Genomic DNA, 14,806 nt, shown 5'->3' on the forward strand with positions numbered 1-14,806 from the left:
GCTTGCTTGCTTACGACCGTGCAAGTCTTTCGGTCGTTTTTTAACCCACTTCCCGTCATCCAATCGAGCTGACATTTTGCACACAGACTCGTTGTGCGCGACAATTAATTTTCGTGAAAAAGATTTTCCAACATTTTACACTGTTTAGGGAAAAAATGTTAAATATTTAATTACCAATTGCTTAATGCTGGCAGACAATCATCTGACCCATAGGTGGCAGCCATCTCAAGCCAGAGGACGAGAGGACTCTAGCCGCCCCGATTCCACGCATAAAGGATTTATAGTGAAAAACTTTGTTTTTACGGGTTAATTTTTATAGGTGACCTGGCTACAACTGATAGCCCAATGAAGTGGCTTATCACGTGAACATTTCTAGCAGCCAAATACTCTAAACACATGTTTCTTAATGGGGAGGGAAAAAAACCAGAGGATCTGGAGAAAAATCTACATGACTACGGGGAGAACATGCAAACTCTGAATAAAAACGTGTCTCTGGGTGAGAATCTAACCCCACACCCTCTTATATATGAGGAAAACGAGCAGATTACTTTGGCAGGAGCATTGGAAGAGATCGTCTCTTAGTTAACGCTCATATACACGTAGCGATTAGGTTTCGGCACATTAATTGTGTAATAAAGAACACATTGTTTTGGAAATCATCAATACACCTTTGTGGAATAGTCATAATGTTTAGATTAAAACAAAAATGAGGATAATAACCTTAAACTCGGTTTGACAATAAATATTTAAATTGATGTAAGAGGAACATTACTAGTTTAAAATGACTTAAAAACATGGCCACACTTCCCTAGTATAAAAAAACTAAGTTTGTTTGACGTGCAATTTCAATGTCAAATACATCTCGCCACGTCAGTGACTGCATGGCTGCTCCGTGTCTTCATATAAAACCCGTCTTAGGAAAGAAAGATCAAATCTGAACGGGGACACACAATCTGCTGCTTGTGCAGCTACGATTACCCATGAGCGTGGACTGAGACTTAGAGCGGTCGTGTGCAACATGTGGTTGGAAAGTCATGCCAGCGTTAACATCATTGGTCACGGTGATGCATTCACCGATGTTGCTGGGTCATGGTGAGTGCTCTCGCGTTACAGCGGGGGGAGAGCTGCTCGGAGAAACCGCTGCTCATGCTGGCGTGCGGTGTTCCTGTGTGACCCACCGGTGCGGTGCTCTGGGAGAAATGTTGTGGCCCATTTAGGTTATCTGCAAATGCTGCGGCGTAACCGTATCTGGCGTTCAATTTGCCGTGCCTCGCTGTAGGACGCACAAAGGCTGCACACGAGGGCTCTGTTTCTGACCCGGCTTGATGCCCGCGTGATTGACGTCCTCAAGTCTTGCCTGTTGACCCGTGCCTATCCTCCAAGTCGTGCGAGTGGCGAACTATGCACAGGGCGACAATCTGTATCGCTGCTGAGGTTACAGGGCAGCGCAGCACTCAACGGGACGCTCTCTTTGTATGCGTCGCACATCATTGTTGGCTACGTGCAGTACGAAAGAAGTTCAACATACATACATAATGTTAGTTCGATGGAGGTATTCGGTGTTAAGGGAATGGGTAGTAGATGATTTGGTTATTGTATTCGTAGAAATATACATATTTCTTTATATTATAAATGTATGTATAAGTATATCTTTATTCATTATTAACTTGTTAACATGTGCATATTTGTACAGATACAAGTTTATGCAGTATACTATATGTATGTTTGTATATATGGCACAAATCAAACCATATACTCTACGAATATTATATGGAAATAGTGCAATCCTATAATAGTGCATTGCAGTATTTAAAAATAGCATTTATATAATCACGTAATAAATAACATTTTGCTTGACTTAACAATGGCCTTGCTTCGTGGTAATCAATTGTGGGTTTATGGAGCTGCTACTCCTTGGCCTAGGCATGTGAATGTCACCACTTGTGGCAGTATCACTGGAGCCGAGTACCTATCCCTTACTACTTTGGAAGATTATTATTTCTTAAAAGCCTATAAAATGAAATGGCAACAACAGCAATGTTGTTCATCATTGCTGAAGTCTGGCTCCCCGGGGGTCTTATTCCATGACCCCTTGCCTTGCTCTACAGAATAAACGCCCTCAGTGGGGACTGGGCTGGTAGGAGTCTTGTGCTGGGCCTGCACCAATGGGCTGAGAATGTCTGAGATGAAAGATAACACTGGTCAACACACTTTTTCTGGCATAAGGTATTCCAACGGTTTTAAGGTAATTTTGGGGTGCTGATTCCAAATCTGGCATCTATCACATCAGGTTTTTGAGATATCAAATATTTCAATAAAAACTGCAGAAAAAAAATATGAAATAAATGTGGATATCTACATAAAATGATATAAACACACTATCCTAAAAATACAGCACCATATTTTAACACTAAAGCAGTCACTGACTCGCAACAACTTGCAATCATAAGTGACAGAGTTAATTTCGGGTAAAATCAATGAAAATGGGGTATACCGATAGCATAAAAATGAGATGTGAGATCAGATTTGGAATCGGCACCCTGAAATTAGTCTAAAACAGCTGCAAAAGTCCAGGCCAGAAAAAAATGATTTTTTTGTTCACTAGTGTAATTACGGAGGGTGCTGGCGCAAGTATAGCTGTTGTCCCTAAACCTGGCCACCCCCGACCAGATAAGCTGACAGTGATGAGGCATATCTCACAATGTGCTGCACAAGACTGCTGAATCATTTTTCTAGAGACTGTGAAGAAATAGTCCTGTTGGTCTTGCAATCTTTTTTTTTTGCCAGAACTGGAAATAATCTCCGTAGAGCATGGTGTTGTAAATGTTATGTGTGTGGAATATGTATAATACAATCTATTTTTCTCTTGCTGGGAACGATTTAAAAAGTTGATGTTTTGTCCAGCTGGGCACCTTCATTATTGAGTTTGTAGTATATAGTAATTGATTTTCATGAGTGTGTTCAGTCAAATCTGAAGGTGTCCCTATGGTCTAATGTGACTTGAACTATGATCATGTAATCATGTATGTTGAACTTATTTTGCACCGTATGTAGCCAACCATTCTAATCAGAGGTGTGGGGGAAGGACGACAAACTAAACACAAAAACAGGTCTAAAGAAATACATTTTCCACCTACATTTGAAAGTGCATAGCTCCAGTGGTTTCCTATTATTGGAAGCAAGAGCATTCCAGACGGCCGCAAAAGCGCATCTGAGAGTGCACGATGCACTGACCATCTTTGTTCTATAGTTATCCAAAAGCCGCTGCAAGAGACATGTGGTGGGAATTCCATGGTTTTATTGCAAGAAGCAATCGACGTAAACGACAACCACTATTGACCACCACCAAGTTGATGGAGCCTCGCGAGAGGTGCCGGTTTTCCCAACATTAGCGTGATGATAATACAATTCTATACGATTGATGGTGATGATGAGTAAACCCCACAAGTGCTTGGCGTGTATGCCAGTCATACACTAAGCACCCATGCCCACTCCAGGCATCAAGGGTACCGAGTCTTAACTCCCCTGTAAAGCACAGGCAGTGATAGGAACAATCGGGTGGTAACGTGGTGATGTGCGCACGACTCTGTGCAGGGCGCGCCCAGTTGTGACGGTCAGCGCGGAGCTCACGGTCTCCCCCATGGTGCTGCACCCTGAGAACAGGAGCTGCATGGTGACTGGTTACGCTACCCTGCAGTCCTGGTGAGCCTTGTTTTTTGCTGGATGCACTGACCTGCTTGCCTCATTCATCTCTTCCTGTGTGTGCACACGTCTCTGTCACTTCCGGTGGGGAGCGGTAGCGTATCGGTTCGTGCGTTGCACTACGAACCCGCGACTTGAGTTTCATTCCCGCTCATGGCCAAAATCGGTGACGATTATTTGAACCGGTCCTGGGCTTCCCCTAGGTCGACTCGACTTCAATAAAGTACCTGGTGTTGTGTGTAAACATCACCACTGGGGAGACGAAAGCGGCCCGGGTGTGCCGGCTGTGCCGACCTTCAGAGGTGCTTGCTAACAGCACTTGCCCCAAAAGTCAATTAAGGCTAAATGGCCCAGCTGCATTCAGTAATATTTCTTCATTTACCCACTCAATTTTTTTAAGTTCACTTTTTCACCCAATTCCTTTTCCACTGGCTGATATGATTTATGGTTCTAGACTTCAAAGGTATATGTGATGCTTATGCTGGAATTCATAATTTGCTTTTAATTCCTATAATTAATTTGTAGATATTTAGATATACAAAAACCCACATTACATTATTAAAGGTTCTATACACTTCAGAGCATTTGCAACATCTGAAGAATGGTTTAAATTTGTTTGGCTCCTAGTGGATTGTTTTCAAGAAGGTATTTCAAAGGTATCATTTCGCTTTCGATTTAAAGCTTTCGTGACTGCAGGGATTCATCTTCTTGGTTCTTTCGGTAAAGTCACGTAGAATGGAAATAATAAAATAATTTTAATTAAACATAAGATATAATTTCTCTGTTAACTGCAAAATAACTCTGGATACTATACAGTTTTCTCTGAATAGATTATAACATTTGAGTGATAATGACAGTATTTTGTGATGGCAATGACATTTCTTTATACTTGAATTAAATTATATCATAAACCACTTGCTATTTATCTTCTTGGTTCGTCAATAAATGCTGCATTGAATCATAAATCACAGCCGATTCTTATAAATATGGAACATGCGTCAATTTTCGCATGTGAGAATGTTTTGCAGTGCTTGAAATTGATACGCTCGTGTTAAATTTAGGCTCACGGGAGCAAGCAAAAACCTTAACACAAATTACAAACAACAGCAAAACAAACAATACAAATTCGATTATAATTAAAAACTACAAATTGTCAATTCATGGACTTACTGCTGGGAAGGGTGGGTAGTGAGTGGGTGGGTGTGAATCTTACCCCTTCTTGATACGGTTCCAACTTGTTGGATTGCACAGAGAAACTGACGCTTCAAAATCTGCCACAGGATCTAGACTTAAAGAGCGAGTGAGAGGGCATAATAGAAACCGCAGTAAATAAATAAATCGTCCAGTATTGCATGTCATGTCTGACAAGTTTCAGTTTATATTGCTGATAAAGGCCTCATGGTAACATTTATTCCTTTATTTAACAGGAGCATGCTTCAAAAGTAAAACTCAAATACAAGCCCCGTTTGGGTATCTGACGTGTGCACCCGTCATCATTGTTGCTGCCGGCTTTATTATTGCCACTTTTCACAACTAGACTTCAGCAAGTCCAGGCGCACATTACCCCTCTCCTCTGTGCTGATGAGTATGGTTTATTACCTTCATAGTAATGCTGCAATATCAGTGGCCCAAAGGAACAATTTAGACATTAATGGAGAATTTTAGCATTTTCTAAGCCGGTTCCAGCATGACAAATGTATAATTAAACACCTGTGATTTACTTTTCTTGAGTTCCATGAACATATTTATTCATATATACATATGACAAGGGTCTAAATAACCACACAGATGAGATTGTTGTTTCTTATTATTATGATTAAAATAATCCATACTGCATGATGCAATATTATAGTTGAGTGGCACTGTGCCTGAATGTTCTTGACCGTCCATCACAGAAGGGTGTGAGTTAAAAATCCCAGTGAGAGCTCGATCCACTTTGCTATTTCTCCTGGGGTCTGTAAATTGAGCATTATCTACTCATTTGTGAGAAGTTGTCATCGTCTTTGGGAAATCTAATTCCCACTTTAATAATGTGAAACTTCCACCTGTGGCTGAGGGTTGCCAACACTATCGACAACCACCACACTACTCCTTTTGATTATTTAACTACATTAGGTATAGCTTATTTATTGATTTAAGCTTCTGAATGTCTCGAGCACACTAAAAGTGCCCAATGAAAAAAAAAATCCCCATACAAAGGCTCTATTGCAGTTTCATGGCTAAGTAGGCCAATCTAATTAATTTGACAAATGGCCAAAACCGCCTTTGCCCTATGTGGGTCACATGCCGGAGTTTGCAGTAACAGAAATGCCATGCAAATGCTGGCATAAATCAATGTAAGAGTGTTGTGTGTTGGCACTGGCTGTGGCGAGGTAGGAATTTTCAATGCTCTCCCCATTCTGGCTTGTGTTTTGTGTAGGCATCGCAGCCTGTGCTGCCCTGCTCCCTTGGCTGGGCCTGGATGTTGTAATACCTTCTAAATGTTCTTAAAGAGAACAATGAGAGCGTCAGTGGAATTGCTACTGACTAATGGATGATGTAAATTTCACGTGTTAATAGTGTTTGACTGTTTTAGTCGTGTATGTGTAGCTGCTGCTACTGCTACGCTTGCCATGCTTATACATCATAATAAACATGGGCATAACACACGATGTACATACAACAATGACTATGTTCAAAGAAATGCTGTAGTTTCTTAGAATATATTTTAGTTTGAGAGTGCATTCTCTGTTCTTTGTCCTTTGTTTAAACTTGTAAATATATATACATTTTATTTTAGAAATATGGTGTTTATACTGTGCTTTTATTCGGTGTGCTGCAACTTTGAATGGCTCAGTGTAGGGTAATCAATCCTTTGAGAAAAACTTAGTGGGATTCATTCACGTGTGTGATTCATCCGCGTGTGGGCTGGTAGGTTCAGTAGCAAGTGACCAAACTAACCAGCATGCAAAACAGTCCAAACATATCTGAAAATGGTTCTCCTTTTTAAGGAAAAATGATACGATCTCAATCTTGACAACTTACAGGCTTTGAAATCTAGAAAGCAATTCTACTTGGGGCATTGTATTTTTCTTCATGACGTGTGGATGAAAGGTTCTGTGTGGCCACTTGGTACCAATTAAATGAACATCCCAGCACCGAATGTGCCCTCACCTGTTAGCAATTTCCTTTCACATTCCTTGCATTCTCGAGATAACGTGTCCACGTGCCTCTACTCAGCAGCGTTATTCTTCATGGTGACCTTCTCCTGAAACTTGCTGACATCAACCACGTATGAGTCAAAGCACCTTTGTGAACAAAGCTTCCTGTTAGATTGGATAATGGTCGAATTAATACTTATGCTATGTGTATTGCTTTGTGTAGTCCCGACAGTGAAGGTCCTTTGCAGTTACTGGTTACTCCCATAGGTGCGTGGAGCAACGTCCATCACTGGCCCAGGACCAATGAGTGGGAATGAACATCCACCCACTGCTCCTTTAGTAATGTGGAGTGGACACACTTTGGTACTGGCGTTATTTGACTGAAACGTGATAGTTTTTATCAACAGACAGTTGGATGAAAATAGAGAGTGGTGGTGTCTGTAAGTGCATGCTTAGGGAAGGGACTTTTGCGGCCATCAGATTTTAAGCTGCAAATGTTAGGTAAACATTTATAGCAGTTACCATTCACTGTTCAAGTATTGTTTTTTTGTAATTACTTATTTCAGCTTTGTTTATTTGCTTCTCCTGAAGATGATATTCTTCCGATGTCACTGTATTTAGTCGGAATGTGCTCTGGCTTTCATTTTACACGCAAAAATTTCCAAGCTTCGTCACAATTAATTTGTTCATCAGACATTTTAATCGATGAAAAGTTGACACATTTGGAGAGTAGAAATAATATAGGTAAGTGCTCGCACAACTATACACAGTCCATTATTATTGTTAAAAAAACATCACAAGCAACTGTTGAGGATTTGGACTGTTTATTGTCTTTATCACCATGAAATCCTATTTGTAGGAAGTGCAGTCAATGCCACAATGTGTTGCATTTGGGCTTGGGGGACACTGTAACCCGTGTGATCTGTGCTGTCCTCTCTCAGCTTTTCAGTGGAATTTTGCCTGAAGGTTTCTGGAAAGAGAATACCTGATACTGTAGGTAAGTGGAGGTCTTCACGTGCTCTAAGATAAACGCAAACAGAAATAATTTACGTGACGACTTTGTTGACATTGCAATTGAAGATCTATTTAATGTGTTTTATTTTGGTGTCCAACTTTATTTGCAGACCAATAATTATTGAATGTCCATTTATACTTTTTCGTTCTCACGAAAAAAGTCTCCTTTGCTGAGCACTGTTTTTAAGAGAACATTAATTGCAGATGTTCCGCAGCTGTAAATTAATTGACTGATTTGGTCTTCTGATTAAATATTTCTGGCTTACTTTGGTGTCAAGACATTGAAATAAAACTCAGACATTCTTTAGAACTTGCTCCGACACGGTTTACATAAAGTGTAGCCATGTGTATGTCCTACATGGGAAAATGGCTGGGTGTGCTTCGAGGAAAGCTGCACAGAAAATGAAACGCCTTCAGGTCTCTGCTGAGCATTAATCACAGCTCGCATGCACCGAATGCCTGCAGCCACACTGATGTCATGCTGGAACTGAGATTCTGACCACATTATATAGCTGGTAAAGCTGCCAAAATGCCCATAAAACTAGACCATTACAATACATTCATTTGTTCAGTTGACATGTGCCCTTTTATAACCACTCCAGCCACTGTGTAAAACGGTCCTCTTCCTCACAACCTCTTCCCCTTAACATTACTGACATGAACACCACAACCCACTTCTTTATACAACCTCAGGTCAACAGCCTTACCCCCCCCCACCTCACTTAAACATCGTTGGACCCTCGAAATAGGCAGCCATCACGGCATCCTACAAACCAGCATTCTGCAGACACTGATGTGCTATGTATTGTTGTAGACATGCTTTTAATACAATCAGAATCTTTATTTATCCTGGAGGAATCCGATGAGCTATTAAGCTATTTTTTCACAGATGTCCCGTAGGGGCAGGTCATACAGTTAGAACCACAAACAATACAAAAACACGACAGGAGTGTAATGGAAAGGTAAGCAAATCTGTCAATAAATAAAACTTTACTATTTTTTTATTTCTCTAAGGTAAAGCCCACTGAACTATTGGCTTATCTTTCAGAAGCGACCTGGCCACACATGATAGTTCAACGAAGTGGCTTCTGACGTGGACATTTGTAGTAGCCACGTAATCTAAATGTCTATGCTTTAGTTCAAGCACGTTCTGTTCTGCTTTCTACCAAATTGTTATCGTGTTGTAGACTTTGTCTGGCTTATTACCTTTGACCTATCTGCTTCACAACTAAACCAGAGCTGCTGTTTGTGTGCTGGGCAATTGACCTTTAGCCGCTTGACCCCACATACAAATCCCAGAAGGGAGATGTCTGTTTGCTGGACAAATGTTATTAACGTGTAATTGGCATGTTCTGTTTACGTGACAACCCTTACTAGTTGGCTGTGTCGGGTGGTGGCGGGTTTTAACGACACATTTATATATTTACGCGATCTAACCCAAAACCTCTTACGGATGATTCGTCTTGATGTGTTTTTAAGTACAGTATACTATCATGGACAAATAATCGTCCAAAATTCAAAGTTATGGTGTTGTTTTAAAGAGTCCAGTTCTCATATTCGATGAAAAACAAGATATTTATAGAAAACATTTGCATACTCGAAATTATTACAGAAAGTGGTCTCTTCTAGAATTAGCAGTATTTTGACTATTCTGTAGACTTTAAAAAATTGACGGTTGATAAATTGATGGTGGTGTATGGCAATAAATATTTTTAAAAAATTAAGCATTCAGGCTGCGAAGACATCTCACTGAATGAAAGCAGTTGTTAGACTAAGGCTCAGAGATTTGATTTTGGTTTTAAAAGTGGCGTAGTTTGGATAAATACAGATGCAAGCACGAGTGACAGGTGGCTGGCGTGGACTAATTGTAACCGTGTATGGGTGTTTGTTGCTATTTTCTTAGTCAAAACTCAGAAACAAAGCTGTGCACATGTCAAAGATGTTTAAACATTGTAACAGGTCTTTGACAGTTGCTTCATCAATGCAGATTTAGTTTTTTTTTTTGTAAAAACACTGACCAATAAGTGACAATATAACGTGATTTAGTTTTCTCCGAAGATCTCAAATCGATGAGGCCGAGGGTACAGTGAACATTTGATGAGGATTTACTGTGTTGACAAAAAAGATGAATGTGTCCGCTGTGAATCTTAAAACATATGTTTGCCGAAGTGGCCAAGTGACTCGGAGCTTCAGAACGTTGAGCTGCCACTGATGAAATCCTGTGTTCGAATACAGGCAGCCACCACCTCATTAAAGCAGGTTCCCAAGTGTAGCTAGTTGTTGCTGGACACAGATTGGTCACCAATTAAGGCACAAAAAAACTGAAACAATTACATTTGTTTTTGCATGATATTTTGAAACCAATTCTAGCTCTGGGAATGTTTTTTTTATCTATTTGATCATGTGACAGTCAATTGGCAGAGTGTATGAGAAAGTACTGTCCCAACTGTATGAGGGATGAAAAGCCCACTTGAAGGATTTTTTTTTAGACAAGTGCTGTAACAAATCTCTTTTGCGGGCCGCTCAGACACATGGGGTGCACTGTTCTGCAATATTTTCCCGAATGGTTTCTTCGTCCCGTGACGCCAATGGCACAGTTGGAATAAATTTGGAAAATGTTATTGATACACATATACTCATATTAGCTGATGTAGCATTCAGAACAAGTCTTTGTTTCATATTTTTGAATTTTACAAGAATGAAACTAAACCTTGTAACTCGCTGTGGTTGTGTGCAAGAGCCATTGAATTTGACTTTTGGTGAAGCAAATCGTGCCTTTTTTTTCTAGTTCCTCCGAGGCTCTGAAAGTTGCCTCTGTAGACGATGCATGTCGTTGAGAAAAAACATGAATCTTAGACTAGAACATTGATATTTTTTCCTGTTTTTACGTCTGGCTTTTGCGGCATGCGGTCTAGCTCTTTTATCTGCTGTGCGCTAACGGCGAATGTGCCCGTTTATTTACATATATTAGCCGGGAATGTAATTGGCTTTTTCCAAGGAATGAGAAATTACCGACGTTAAGAAACAGTTCTGTATGTTATTTAATACACTTAACCATTGCATCCGGCAACTTAAGCAGCCAATAGCGGACATTTTGAATATCTACCACTGCTTGTCACAGTGATTTATGTCACACAGTCGGCAAAAGTATGCTTTGTTGCACTATACTTTTTTATCTGCACACCATTCCATCTCCCTCAACCACCACCTACTCCTCCTCCTCATCAAAGCCGTCTAAGCCCACCAACGAATTGATCAACACGCTATGGCACCACAATTATCGTGGAACTGAGAGGGATTATGGTACCAGTGCGATTTGCTTAAGAGGGATGGGGTACATATTGAAGGGGCAGTGTGTGTCAATATTCATCAAACCAAGCATTTAGCAGTAATGTTAAATCGCTGCAGTGGAAATGCTTTCAGCAATGCTGGTTATGCATTGACCATGGACATGCTTGGGACTAGTTATTGCAATGAATACGAGTTCCCGTTCTTGGTCAGCTCAGTCCAAAGCAGGGATCTAAGAAGTGTGGCGTGTTGACATGACAACGGATGTTGACAAGACTTTAGTTTTCATGTACTGAAATAATACATCACTAGAATATTTTCCGATGCCAACAGTGCTAACCTCTGATTAGCACGGCTGGCTGCGTATGGCGCAACATAAGTTCTACGTAAATACATTTTGAACTATAACTCCATTAAAATTAGCTTTGCACTGCACACTTTCTTAATGGATATATGTAGTAGATATTAACCACTGTCTTTGCCAAAAAAAAAAATCTGACAAGCTATCAATTCATGCTCCTTTAAAGTCATTAACGACATATATATGAAGTTGATGGCAACTTTTAACATTTTAATTCGCTATGGCGTTTAAAATACTAACTAGGTGTAATGTTGGCTAAATTTCCCGAATTGCGTACCAAATTTGCCTTGAATAACCCATTCCCTGGAGACTCATTGGAAGTGTGTTAAATAAAGAAACACATCCAATGGTGGTAATGATGATGAAGGCACTGATTTTCGGCCCTATGCCTGGCTTCATTGCTGCCGTTCTGCCATTAGTAAGATGAAACGTTACTTTTCTCTGGCCAAAAATAACGCTGGTGTGCATGCAATAGATTCAGGAAGGAGCACGTGTGCGTAAAGCAGTTAGTGTACAGTGTCATGATCTCTGTGACCATTATGCGATTGCTGGCCGTGAACCGTATCCGTGACATGGCATCGGAACCTGTCCTATTCCTGCACTAGATTTCTTTAAATCAGCTCCCGTGTGGTGTTTCATTGTAAGCGTTTGGCAGTGCTGCTGGTGGTGACTCGGCGTGGCCCTGGGCACGTCACCTCATGTGCCATGGGCAGCCTTAACAGATGTTGCTTTTGCAGCACTTCGCCAGAAGGCCATTAAGTAAAAGGGGTATATTTGCCCTCAAAATACACAGTGGTTAATATAGTAAAAAAAAATTAGGGGGGGGGGAGTAAAGCAGAAGATATAACTTGTATGTCTTAATGTAATTGCATGATAAGCATTCAATATTTGTATTTTAATAAATCAAGATTTTTGGGGGGGTTTCACCGTGAATGCATTTTTTATGCAAGTCTGTGCATGCTCAAAGGTGTTTTCACATGGTTATATGCCAATACATTAACTGTACTTTCACGTAACTTGGATTGAGGGAAGATGAATGATAATGTGTGATTTCATGATTATGTTTAAGCGACATCATTTCATATCTTGATTTATTTTATTAGAGCTGACAACAGTCAGGTTAAACGCTAATAGATTTAAATTAACATCAATACACGTGTTTATACCATGTTTGATCATAATGGCATTTGAAGGTTACGGGAATTCCCTTTTATTAAAGTTGCCATTTTGCCAGAACAAACAATGAACGAGAATACACTGTACACCGATTGTCTCTATTGTAAACACTCCTGAAATGTTAAAATTAGGAATTTGTACTCGACTCAGAATCCAAATGTCTTACTATTAAAAATATGCCGTAAACATTAGTGATATTTTTGGTAATGGTTGTACTACTTCCTTTCATATATAAATCTTCCAATGCAGAACCCTGTGAAGAAAGATTTTTTGTTGGATTAATAAAGCCTCATTATAATAATGCAAAAACATTAATATTCGCTTCCTCCGATTTAGCATGGTTGGCTACATGCGGTGCGAAAGAAGTTCTACATATATACAATATATATGGCTGGTTGTTGTTGTGGCAGATCAGTCCACTCTCAATTAGGAGATTAATGAGTTCTAACCCCAAGTTGAAAGTCCACGCATTCCACCATCTTTCTACAATAAAATGTGTGCCACTTTGCGCAAAGTCCAGAGTAGTTTTCCAATGGAGACTGGTTTCTTACCAGAGTATCTACTTCACAGCAGACAAGTTCATTTTTGGATTTCTTGCCCGAAAGCACGTGAATTTGTCAATTGAATCCAGGTTCAGTTGACCCATCGGGCTAGGCAGCTATCCATCCGCCGGTCGTGCCGTGTCTAATGATCTGTGTCCACACCTGTCTGTGGTCGCAGGCATGGAGGTGGAGGTGCTGCTGGACAAGTTGAAGGAGAAAGGCGCCATCCGTCGAGTGCTCTTCCAGGACTCCAAGTCCCCGCGCTTCAGGACGCGTCTGCAGATGGGCCGGGGACTTCAGGAGCAGTGCTCAACCCTCACAGCGTATCTCAGGGTGGGTATGCCGTCATTCCCACCAGATTATGTACCGCAACTGGAGGGGCGCTTGTACTTTTCAAGGTCCTTACCAGGGCCCAGTTCCAATTCTTCTTGGATGGGGGGGGGATAGGGCGTTCGGTAGAGCTGTTGTATAGCGGACAATCGTGACAGTGATTCACATCTAAGGAGAGTGAACTTGGATGGGCCACAGGGATATTTGGTAGTGCAGGGTCCACCTGAGCATCCCCTTTTTTAGTGCCAGCGTTGGTCCTCACTTTCCCCACATTAGACCAGCTTTTTGCATGAAGCTTTGTTCTCTGTTCACATGTAGATAAAAACGTTGTCTACTTGTATACCATTTATCCAATGGATTGGTGAAAAGTTAATGCTGGGTTGCCATAGTTTATAAAGACTGGAGATTTGGAAGCTCTGCTTGAGAGAGTTTTTTTTCTATTTCATCAGCTTGTAATAGAATGATAAGAATGGAAAAGATGGATATTGGGCAAAATGGGCTTCACTGTGTACATTATAACCACAAAAGATGAAGATGTATTGCAATTAGTCAATTGTTTTTTTATTTTTAAAAAATGTATCCTTTATTCGGTGCCATGGTTATTTCTGACAAAGTATTTTGAGAATATTCAGAGGAAAGGTTAATTCCCTCGGTGCCCTCGGCTAAATAAATGCCACGTTTTGCTGCCTCCTTACTGGCTGCTTTGCCTGTGCCTAAACGTGGGTCTCTTCAGAATCAAAGCGCGTGTAAATAAACTTTGCAATAAGCAGCTAGAGGTCAAGTAAATTGAAATGTGGAGTCATGTTTTAACAAGACATTTTCACACATGACTCCATATTTCCCTGATAAAGGAAGTCTGGTTTTGCATGGCCTCACATTATAAACTAAAACTAAACAATTTTTTTTAATTTTCTCAGTTAAGGCCGACTGAGCTATATCCCTCTTTTCAGAAGATACCTGGCCACAAATGATAGCTAACCGAAGTGACTTATGTGGAAATTTATAGCAGCCAAATATTCTAAACGCATGTTTCTAAATGTAGAGGGACATTATGGTTTGGCTGAGGCCCTACTATAATAGTGTCAACTTATTAAGCAGTTCTGTCACTGTTTTTGAGATCATTTACGTTTCCAAAGATATGTTCACTCAATTTGAAAGCTTGTGAGACCACACTCATTATAAGTAAATGTAGATTAGCCTGGAATGCAATGATGAAGGCAATTTTTCAATATTATTAGAGTAAACCTTTTCAT

At 40.4% G+C, this 14,806-nt stretch overlaps 1 protein-coding gene across 1 annotated transcript in view; it reads left to right on the forward strand.

Moving 5' to 3' along the window:
* LOC133345373 (integrin alpha-8-like) overlaps positions 1 to 14,806 on the forward strand; it is a 121,989-nt gene that overhangs the window by 66,526 nt on the left and 40,657 nt on the right. Inside the window, exons 15-17 of the mRNA XM_061556071.1 lie at positions 3,595 to 3,702; positions 7,784 to 7,839; positions 13,402 to 13,556. Of these exons, the coding sequence (XP_061412055.1) occupies positions 3,595 to 3,702; positions 7,784 to 7,839; positions 13,402 to 13,556 (319 nt within the window). The remainder of the gene's footprint in view (positions 1 to 3,594; positions 3,703 to 7,783; positions 7,840 to 13,401; positions 13,557 to 14,806) is intronic.

The sequence above is a fragment of the Lethenteron reissneri genome, chromosome 21 (assembly GCF_015708825.2).
Source record: "Lethenteron reissneri isolate LAM-NWPU_2019-01 chromosome 21, ASM1570882v1, whole genome shotgun sequence".
NCBI classification, from domain to species: domain Eukaryota; kingdom Metazoa; phylum Chordata; class Hyperoartia; order Petromyzontiformes; family Petromyzontidae; genus Lethenteron; species Lethenteron reissneri.